This window comes from Palaemon carinicauda, chromosome 26, assembly GCF_036898095.1.
Source record: "Palaemon carinicauda isolate YSFRI2023 chromosome 26, ASM3689809v2, whole genome shotgun sequence".
Lineage (NCBI taxonomy): Eukaryota > Metazoa > Arthropoda > Malacostraca > Decapoda > Palaemonidae > Palaemon > Palaemon carinicauda.
In genome coordinates, this window is record NC_090750.1 from 56801865 (window position 1) to 56813317 (window position 11453).

The following is an 11453-nucleotide window of genomic DNA, read 5'->3' on the forward strand; positions in this document are numbered from 1 at the left end:
GCCTTGTGGACAGCCCTTGGGTGGGTTAAGGCTACGGGAGTAAACCCCAAAGGAAAAATCTGTGCGCGGGGTACCACATAAGGCGGTTTCCTGAATTACTTGGTTTTCTGGCATATCCCTGTAACCCAAATCTGCTGTCAGTCGTCCTGAATCGTTCATGCCACTGACATGAGTTGAGGAGGGCCAAGATGTGGTTGTGAGAAGAGCGCACCCTCACAGCCACAATAATCCTATCTCTGCGCTAGCACACTGCTTTGTTCGCTTTTACCAACATTTCTCATCTTCACCACCAACCAATAAAAGTCCCCCGGCGACAGGATAGGGTGACGGTGACAGGTCGAGAATGCGGCTGGAAGTCATCAGCCCGAGTCCTGCACGTGGGCGGCACTGGAGTGATGGTCGTTGGAGAGATGGCATGAATCAGGTCTATCCCTTGGCAGCTTCCAGTGCAACTGAACAGTCAGAAATGGAGGCCCCACTGCTTACCCCTGGCAGGGAAGGGTTTAGAAAAGGTAACCTAAACATTGGCTGATTCACTACCACCTGGGTGGATAACCGCATCCACCAAGGCATTCCTTACTGCGGTCGAAATAGAAGAAAAATACCCCTTAACATTGCCACCTGGAATGTTCGCACACTAATTGATAGTGATGAAAATGACAGACCACACCGCAGGACAGCTCTTGTCACCCATGCACTGCAAAAATACAACATTGACATAGCTGCCTTAAGTGAAACTCGTCTTTCAGAAGAGGACACCCTAACAGAGGTAGGAGAAGGATACATATTCTTCTGGAAAGGTTATCCAGCAAATGAACGCAGAAACCATGGTGTCGGTTTTGCAGTGAAAACAAAACTGCTAAGTTAAATCCCAGACTCACCAGCTGGCATCTCGGAGAGGTTGATGTCCTGGCGCATCCCACTTGCAGAAGGTCGTTATGCCACTCTCCTGAGTGCTTACGCTCTTACACTGGACAGTGAAGATGAGACAAAAGGCTCTTTCTATGAATTATTAGACTCAGGCATTAACCAAACTCCAAGTGAAGATAAACTGATCCTCTTAGGTAACTTTAATGCCAGAGTGGGAAGGGAACACCACATCTGGGGAGGCGCCATCGGTCATCATGGTGTTGGCAATATGAATAGCAATGGACTCAGATTGCTCTCCTTATGCTCAGAACACAACCTAGTCATCACCAACATCCTTTTTCAGCTCAAAAACAAGCACAAAACTTCGTGGATGCACCCAAGGTCAAAACACTGGCACTTGATTGACTATGTCATAATCAAAAAGCGAGACCAGCAAGATGCCATCCAGACCCATTGCAATGAGAGGTGCCGAGTGCCACACAGATCACAATCTAATACGTGCTAAGCTCAAGCTAACCATCCGTCCTCATCTTTCTCGCAAACCTCCCTCAAAGAAATTAAATATTCCTGCTCTGAAAGACACCTGTACTCGGAACAACTACTGTCATGGGATAGCAAGAAAGCTGGCTGAGATCCCTAACATTGATCCAAACAACATCGACAATGAGCTTGACTCTGAGTGGGCAAAACTGAAAACTATAATTCAGGAAAATGCAGAAGAAACCCTTGGCTTCTCTACACGACGTCATCAAGATTGGTTTGATAACAACGCTGATGGTATACATGACCTAATCACAGCAAAAAATAAAGCGCACGATGCATGGCTCTCACAACCTACTTCTGTAGCTCTTAAAGAAAACTTCCAACAGCTAAGATCAGAAGTGCAAAAGAAAGTCAATCATACGCAGATGCAAATGATCAACATGGTTTCTACAACTCTATTAAAATTTGATATGGCCCAACGAAAAGTAGTATAACTCCTGTTTGCTCTCTAGAAGGAAACCTCCTAAAAAACAAACAGGAGATAATAGATCGCTGGGCACAACATTTCAGCTTGATCCTTAACCAACGAAATCCTGTAGAGCCTAATATCCTCAACAACATCCCTGATGTCCCTCACTCAGAAATCCTAGATACCAACCCCACTTTCCCAGAAACTATACAAGCCATAAGGGCCATGAAAAACAACAAAAGCCCCGCCCTGATGGTCTACCAGCTGAACTATTCAAGGAGAGGGGTTACTTACTCAATCAACATCTCCACAATCTTATTCTCTCTAATTGGAACATTGAAGAAGTCCCCCATGAGTGGCTTGTCTCAGATATTGTCACCATCTACAAACGTAAAGGGGACCGTTCCCTCTGTGACAATAGCAGAGGCATCACCTTGCTCGGCGTTGCAAGTAAAATCCTGGCAAGAATAATGCATGCAAGACTTTGCAAACACATTTCAGAAAATGTACTACCAGAGACGCAATGTGGCTTTCCTAAAGAACGCAGCACTTGTGACATGATATTCGTGGCCCGACAACTACAAGAGAAATGCCATGAGCAAAACCGTGATCTTCACATAACCTTTATCGATCTAACAAAGGCCTTCGACACGGTGAACAGAGACCTTTTATGGACTGCTCTCTCTAAATTTGGAGTACCTCCGAAATTCCTTAACATTCTAAGAAACTTACACAATGATATGCAAGCCTGTGTACGTATGGGTGGTAATAAATCACAACTTTTCAGGGTAGAAACTGGAGTAAAACAAGGATGTGTCCTGGCTCCGGTGATATTCAATATTTACCTTACTGCAGTCACCCTCCTGAGCCACCAACAAGTCAACGAAGAAGATCAATTGAAAGTGCAGTTTCGACTAGACGGGAACTTATTCAACCTTAGGCGCCTCCAGTCTGTGACAAAAACAACAATGACACACCTAATGGAACTCCAATATGCAGATGATTGCGCTCTAGTGGCTCACTCACCAGATGCCCTCCAACGCAGCCTTACCATTGTCTCATCAATTTACCGAGCCATGTTGCTCAAAGTTAACATCAACAAAACTGAAATTCTATCCTAGCAAATAATTTCAGGAGATCCCCCAGTATTTCATCTGAATGCGGAAGCCATCAAACAAGCTGATAGCTTAATCTACCTTGGAAGCATCTTCACTAAAAAACACAATATTGATGAGGAAATAGTTGCCTGGATAAATCAGGGCTCCGCATCTTTCGGCCGACTCAGGTCCAGAGTCTTCCTAAATCACCACCTCAAGACAGAAGCAAAAGTAGCTGTGTACAGAGCTGTCTGCATGTCCACCTTGCTATATGGAGCCGAATCCTGGGCGGCTTACCATCGACATGTAAAACAACTTGAAGCATTCCATATTCGCTGTCTTCAGCGTATATTAGGGCTCATATGGCAAGACAAAGTACCTCATTCTGAAATTCTCCACCATTCAAACCTACTGAGTATAGAATCCACATTGGCAGAATAACAACTCAGGTGGTTCGGCCACGTCATCCGTATGTCAGAACATCGCCTTCCTCGCCAGGTCCTCTACAGTCAGCTCCCTGAAGCTCGGCGTAATCCAGGGGGTCAGAAAAAGAGGTACAAGGACAACATCAAAGCTACGCTCAAGAAGTGCAACATACAAGCTGAGCAACTAGAAATGAACGCCTCTGACAGACCACTATGGCGCTCACTCTGTAAAGCTGGAGTCAATCAACTTGAAGACACCCGGAACCAGGCAAGACAACAGCGCAGGGAGAGATGACAAAACCGCCGAGATCGGATATCCCCGGTCAACCTAGACCTGACTTGCCAGTTGTGTGGCAGAGTGTGTGGATCCAGAATTGGTCTTCACCGCCATGCAAGATGGGCACCAACGACAACAGATCTAACTTCATCCCCATCACAGCGAAGCAGAAGTCGTCTTCGATTCGAAGGACAGCAATAAGCAATAAGCATAAGCATTCACTTCAGCCTGCCCCTCAATGCTGTGCCCTACTGTTTGAAGATATTACCCACTAAACCTGCCTATTAGGCACATGCTGCCTCAATGAAACTCCCACCCTTTGCCAGCGGAGAAGTATTCACCTGTTTCCAGCTTGCTGAGGTGCAGTTTTGCATCAAGGGTGTGATTCAGCCGAGCACCAAAGTGGACTATGTTCTCACGGTGATCAACAAGGACACTTTTCAAGTAATATCCGATTGCCTGTGAAAACTAGTGACCACCCCAATCACGTATAATATCCGAAAATCATTTCTCCTTGAGCAGTACTCCTAATTACCAGCTTCCCTGATAGTTAACTTTTTCAGATCTCTCAATGACCGTTGGGGACCGAAAGTGTCAGGTCGCCCTTAGGGAAAAGACCAGTTTAGCTCGCCTACAACCAGCCGCAGATGGCTCTCGTCATGAAGTGAATATACTTCGTGCCCTTTGGGTAAGGAAGCTATTCAAACCTGTACTTGCTGCCATCCCCGATATCGATATTTTGCCCATGAAGGACTTGATGACCAAATTCAACACCCTAAAGGATAGCCACTTCACCACCTGATGAAGTGAACAACTATTTAACATCCATCAAAGTTCATATGAAGGCTGTAAGACATAGACGCTCACTCTGTGACCAACCAGAGTGGCGACAAATCCATCCATCACTCACCCCTCGCTCATGCCCACACCTATGACCTCTAAGCCATCAACTCACGTTCATTGACCACAGTTATTCTACTACTCGTCCATATTCTGGGCTTTTGCAAAGTAATGTTCAAACAGTAGTAAGTGACAGATAAATGTATTAGTTAGCCATCGATTCTCTCGGGGTCCTACCCTGTCACTAATCTTTTCTTTTTACGTGATGCAGGTATGGTGGGGCGATTTTTTGATAGACATGGATGCTTGTTGTGCTCTGCCAAGGCCACTTGCCAGGACATGACGTAGTCTGTCCAAATCTGTCGATGTCCACCAAGTAGCTGCCAATGCATCTGCCCCCCTTCCATAGCTACGAGAACCTCGCATTATCGTTTGGATGCATCAAATATCACAGGAAGTTTCTTGTTGCTGCATCACATCGCCAATCCTTCGTGTGGTTTTCCTATCCCATTACCACCTCACGGTCAATATTTCTCACTTAGGGATAGTCAACGCTGAATCTTACTCATCATCACCTCTTCAACCAGCTCTCTCCGAACTTGCTCTCTCCATTAGCACACCCACGGAGGCCTACACCCACTTCCTCACGACGAATCCAGATGTTTTCCATCTAGAACTTTGTCAATTGTTTGCAGTTCTGGCCAAACATGGCATTTGTCACCATATCAAAATAATTGAAACCAAGTATATTCTAGATTCACATGTCCAGCACGGAATTGTTTAGCTCCCGCTAAAGAAACTCCCACTGAAATGGAAGAAATGGGCCGTTGCCAGAAGATTTTGAGCCTATGGTAGTCACCCTTACACATCTTTCTGAAGAAAGAAAGCTCTCGGCGTCCATGTCGTAATTACAGGCCCCTGAGCATGCAGACAGAACAGGATAACTACCCCCTTCCATATATCGCTGTCCTGATCTCATACTTGCACGAACCAAAGGGTTCCTCCATGCTCGAGCCTCCTGAAAGGGTATTATCAGGTGACCATGAACCCAGAAGACATCTGCAAGACCGCCAACACCAGCTCCCTCGATACATACGCCTTCAACTACTACTTTGAAACTATTCTTAATGCTTGGACCTTCTTTTCAACTTCTCATGGACAGCATCCTAGGGTACCTTCCATGTATATTACGTGGATGACATACTACACTTGAGTTCTTTTTTTTCAAAGAGGAACACCTCTGTCCCCTACGAGTTATGCTCGACCGCCTACAATGGAAAAGACTTATAATTCGGTACGACCACTGTACCTTTTGCACCATCGAAATATTGTTCTTAGGGCATTGTATCACTTCTGAATGAGTCCACCCCCTCCTTAAGAAAGTGTCAGCTGATCAAAACTTCCCCATGCCCTCAACCGTTAAATCACTGCAGGTATTTTTGGGCTTGATCAACTATTATTACCGTTCCCTGACAGCCATTGCTGCCACTCATGTTCCTTTCGACACCTTCCTCAAGGGCAAAATAAAAAACCTTATGTAGGGTCTCCTTCAAGAAGTGGTTTTCTGAAACACAAAGAATGCCCTATCAACTAAGCTGCATTCACTTTTCCCATACCACATACACTTCTCCTCTCCACCGATACCAGCAGGTAGTTAATGGCTTGCTCTGACAATTGGCCTTCTTCAGTAGAAAGGTGTCTAAGGAAGAATCCGGCTAATCTACCTTCAACAGCAAATTTCCTGTGGTGATCTTGGCTGTCCATCACTTTTTCCAGTTCTTAAAAGGTACCCCCTTCTTCATTCGCACAGACCCTATGCCTCTGGTGCATGCCTTCACTCTACAGCCTTTTCCCTGGTACGCCTGTCAACGCTGACATCTTTCCGCCATGGCTGACTACAATTGTACCATTCAACCGGTTCCTTGGGAGATGAAGCCTCTTGCCATTGACCTGTCAGGAAATTCTTTGACTACCATTAATCTGGGACTGTATTAAATTGCCTTGGCAGAAGCACAGCAAAATGATATTCAGCACATCCCTCTGTTGGGCGGACGTCCTTGTCGACGATTCCATTGCCAATCTCCTCTATAACATCATCACTGGTAGTCCTAGACCATAGGTAACTTCTTCTTTGGGCCAACAGGTGTCTGATTTCATTCATAGCCTTTCATGTCCCTTGCACCTTGCTACTGCACAGCTACTGAAGACAAAGTTCATTTGTCATGGAATTACTGAGGAAGCTAAGGATAGGGTCCGCGCCTGTGCTTTATGATAAACCCCAAAAGTACATCGACACATGGATTTAGGAGTGGAGATCTTTCTTCAACCTCAGCGTTGCTTTGCCTATATTCGCATCGAAGTTTTAGGCACCCTACCCCGTTCACAAAGACATTATTGCTTGTTTACTGTCATTAGGTTCTCCACTCGTCTCTTATAAGCCGTTCGCATTGAAACTGCAATGTCTGCCTCATGTACATCTAGCTTACTCTTAGGAGGGATAGCAAGATTTGATATCTCTGAGCATATTACTACGGACAGGTATACCACTTTCACCTCTAAATGTGTATGTTACATGTAGGAGACTCTTTAGCTATAGTAAGAAACTCTCCTAGTAGAATGACACGCCAAAATCAAACCATTGGTCTCAAGTCTTGAGTAGTGCCATATCCTCTGTACCATGGTCTTCCACTGTCTTGGGTTAGAATTCTCTTGCATGAGGATACACTCGGGTACACTATTCTATCTTATTTCTGTTCTTTTTTTCCTAAAGTTTTCATAGTTTGTATAGGGGATGTTTATTTTAATGTTGTTACTCTCTTGAAATATTTCATTTTTCCAGGTTTCTTTTCCTTACTTACCTATTTTCCCTGTTGGAGCCCCTTGTCTTATAGCCTTCTGCTTTTCCAAATAGAGTTTTAGCTCAGCAAATAATAATAATAATAATAATAATAATAATAATAATAATAATAATAATAATAATAATAATACGCTGGGGAATCACATTACATCAGACAAATGACTAAAACCTTTTGCCAATGGAATGGTTGAATGTTTTCATCCCACCCTCAAAGCAACTTTGATATCCCTCTGCAGTGGACCTCTTAGCACTAAAGATCACTCCTAAAAGTGCTATGGAAGTCTTGGCAGCTGAAATGGTACGTGGGAACACGGATATTCCTGCTAATTTTCTCTCCATCTACAATCTCCTCCTAAAATCTCTAGCGCCTATGTCACTTTTTGGGAAAGTTTACTCCATGGTGCCAACCTTACAATCCTTCAGCTGAACATCACATAGCGGCAGATATACACTTGGCAAAACATGTTTTCATGCACAATGATGTAGCGGTTTGCGGACTTTGCCTAATGTAGCACGCAGATTGCCTTGTGTCTGAATGCTGACCACACTCCAACGTTTACGACACAAAAAGATAAAACAGTTGAATACCCAATAATCTAGGTAAAAGAATTGAATAATCAAAATAAACTGATCACTGGGCAGTGCCACTTGATTTTATACTCTGCAAGGGGATCCAGCCTAGAATTTTAGTTGCTTAATATATATTTCTAGAGGTATGCCTTCTCACCTATCACTGACATGCATGAAGTCCAATATAAAAAGCGGTAGTAATATTTCCAGTTTTTTAACATTATAAACATTTGGAAACCAAAAAAGATTTTAAAAATCATATAGAAAAATCTCTAAATTGGTGGCTGAGAAGCAGATAGATCATGCAGGGGAAGGAAACACTTACTTTTTATAACAATAAAAAAAGTTTATTTAAACACTTATGAGACTTGTTTCTTCATTCTCGCCTTTACATCAGAAAGACAAAGTTATGTAATATATAAAGAATAGGCTTATCATCCTTAATGCTACACTCAATAGGGATGGCTAAATTTCATAGACAGTATATTACCTTCCTAAAAGCCATGTTACGGAAATCTACATATTAGAGCACCTTAATGAATGCAACAGTATGTACGCTACTCTTGCTTGGGTGGTCAAATGATCTCATCAAGCAACACCATTGCTACAAGAAACACCCAGACACAAAAGTTAACAATAGCAAACTTTGACAGTTAGGATCAAGACCATGCCTTTTTGGCCAAATTCAACATAGCCGAGAAAAAGTTCCAAGCTGGTGACATGAGAAAACTTTAAGATTAATGGAGAACACCACAACATTGCGGTTCACGGCATATACAGTGAGTCAACGGGGTCTGGACATAAGTCTCCGACTACCTTCTGATAACGGAGACAGTTTTATTGTTTTAAATCTTTTTTTCACTGAAGTATACACTGCACCGATATCCTAAGAATCCCAAACTATAAATCATTGCTGTCCCTAATTTAGCACTTTTAAGTTCTTCTACAGTGTTTATCGTTTGCAGGATATTCTTTTTTTCATTTCCTAATTAAAACATAAGTACCTTACTTTACAACTGGATCGTAATTCATAGGCTATCAACAGAGGAAGGGAGTTTTAATCGCTCTTGCTGGCTGTCTTTAATAGGCTTCAATACAGGATTCTTTAATTCAGATAATTTTTCCAGTTGACCATTTTTTGACAATCTTCATCTTATAATGAATTTTTTGTATATGACTGACGCTGGGTGAAGGGCACTATCACTCTGCAATAAAAAGAAGAATTTTCATCAAATAGTACATCAAATAGTACATAATATATAAAAAAAAATTATTCATTGTACAAATAAAACCTAAGAAAAAAAATAATATAAGTAATAAATCTAAAAGAGTAACTTGTATCTTTTTATGCATTTTTCCACATTTCCCTCCTACTCACACTTGCTCCTCAGTCCATCTAAAAATTCCTCATGACAAGCAACAGCACCCTACACCAAGATCTATACAACAGAGTTTTAACATATTCCATTAGCTACATTTTTTGACAGTTCAGTGATAAAAAATGTGAATGGAATAGACAATAAATCATGAAACACCACAGATATACAGTACATTACAACTGAAAATTTAATTATCATCCATCCTTCCAACAGTGCTCCAATAATATACATTTACACAACATCACAGTTATTACTACAGGCATCATTATAGTATTTTAAACATGCACAACCATAAAACTATTCCGAAAAAAATGACATTCATTGTAGTCCAAAATTAATTTTAAAGAATACAAAACTCATTGATTTTGGACTATTACAGTACAATAAATAAATGACAATTAATAGAAAATTAAACAAACCGTGACTCAATACAGTATTCCTCACACAAGGTGCCCTGTTCCACAGCCTTTTAACTGTTCAAATGAAAAAAGTGCCAATAGAAAAGTATTCATTATACCAAAATTTTGAATATAAAAGAACTGTTTTGTCCAAAATTCAATTGGTGGGTTCATAGTTCTTCTGAGTCTCAAAGTTCTTTTTTGGGACATGCACCGTGATTCAGCAATCTGCTGGCGAGCCATGTTAATCTCTTGTAGCACCGGAGATAGGCTAAGCAGCCAACTCACCAGGTACAAAGGGGGTATCATTGACCAATTGAAAATCTAGCACAACATCTGATATTTGCTGGTTATCGACACTCTCTAATGCGGACCAGAAACAGAATCCGTAGACTAAGGAAAGGGAAATAAAAATCCAGAGAAATCAGATGATGACTTAGGGCAAAGTTCTGTTGAAGAAGAGCCAAACAGAGCAGTCAGGTCCAGGTCAAATACACTTGACTGCGCAAGTTCCACCTCTAGTTCCAATCAGTGTTTTAATCTAACATTAGAATGTCGGTAAGGGTTTGTATTCTAAGGTGACTCAGGAACGGAGGATAGTTCCTCTCTGTAGTATTCGTGTGATCAGTGAGATGAGACCTCCACTCCAGCAGAAAGTGGTTCCAACAATGGAATGCTTGAAACTTCCAAGAATTCCCAACTCCCTGGAGGAGTAAAGACACCTTCCTCTCCAAAGGAGGAGGCTGATAATTAGGGTGTTTGAGATTCGGGCACAGGAGAGTAAAATTCTGGGTTTTATACATTCCAGTGGGGCTGTTTTCCCACAGTTGGAGGACCTTATGATCTCGAAACGAGTCAGCTTTCAATACAGGAGTCGCACCATAATATTGTGGGGGATATAACCAAGAATCTAGTGCTCTTTTCCTCCTTTAAGTCCTAGCTGGCTTGAAGATGGGCTTAAGCTGAGTAATAGTTCTAGTAGGAGGGTAACATTTCCTTTGTCATCGTAACTTATTACAATATCGAGAAAAAAGGTTTGATGCGACTATTGCAGCCAACCAATAGGATTCACCATCACTACTAGAACGAGAACTCTCTGAGACTTCAGAGGAAGTCAGACTATTATCCACAAGTCCTGGAATATTCAAAGTCTTGGTTATAGCACCAGAACCCGTTTGATACCAAAAAAAAGGGCCTCCTAAGATAGACTGAAGGTTCAAGCAAGCCTTGAAAAGAATATGGTAAGCTTTCACCAGTTCACCATTAGGCAGGCTCTGCAACTCATAGGTAATCTTATACTTGTGTACCTTAGTAACACAAAATATCACCTCAAACCTAAGGATGAGCATGTTCAACAAAAGGTGTCCAAAATGCTTATCCTTCTTGAGAACTAGAAAACTGACCTTAAACGGTTTATATCGTGGATATCCTCCAGCTCATTGGTCTCTCATTTTTTGCAGAGTAACGGGATACTGTTAACATCGTGAACACTCTTCGGTATGTTCTCAGCGGGAGTACAGCCAGTCTGAGTGTGGTGAGAATGGTTGTTGTTGAGAGCTGCTCGGGATAAGTACTGGTGTCATTTCCGAGCTTCCCAAGAAATCCCCCACGGCAACTCAATAATGGTACAGTTCACCCACTTAACTGGACCATTATTAGAGGGTTTATACAGATGATGTTGTCACATGTACAACATTGTATCACTCCAACAAATCAGTATATTCCTAGGAAATAAACTCAGGGCCGTTATAGGTTAATGTGCGGACTGGAACACGAGGAATAACAGGA

At 42.2% G+C, this 11453-nt stretch overlaps 1 protein-coding gene across 1 annotated transcript; it reads left to right on the top strand.

Moving 5' to 3' along the window:
- Positions 1 to 343: 343 nt before the first annotated feature.
- On the top strand, positions 344 to 3360 carry LOC137619925 (uncharacterized). The gene is made up of 2 exons (XM_068350208.1): positions 344 to 512; positions 2957 to 3360. Exons 1-2 carry the CDS (start codon positions 344 to 346, stop codon positions 3358 to 3360), a joined length of 573 nt encoding a protein of 190 aa, XP_068206309.1.
- Positions 3361 to 11453: the final 8093 nt, after the last annotated feature.

Bases quoted from the DNA above. Each gene is read 5' to 3' on its own strand.
- LOC137619925 (XM_068350208.1), top strand. From the start codon at position 344: ATGCGGCTGGAAGTCATCAGCCCGAGTCCTGCACGTGGGCGGCACTGG. The intron at 513-2,956 runs GTAACCTAAACA...AAATAATTTCAG, and splicing joins CAGGGAAGGGTTTAGAAAAG to GAGATCCCCCAGTATTTCAT.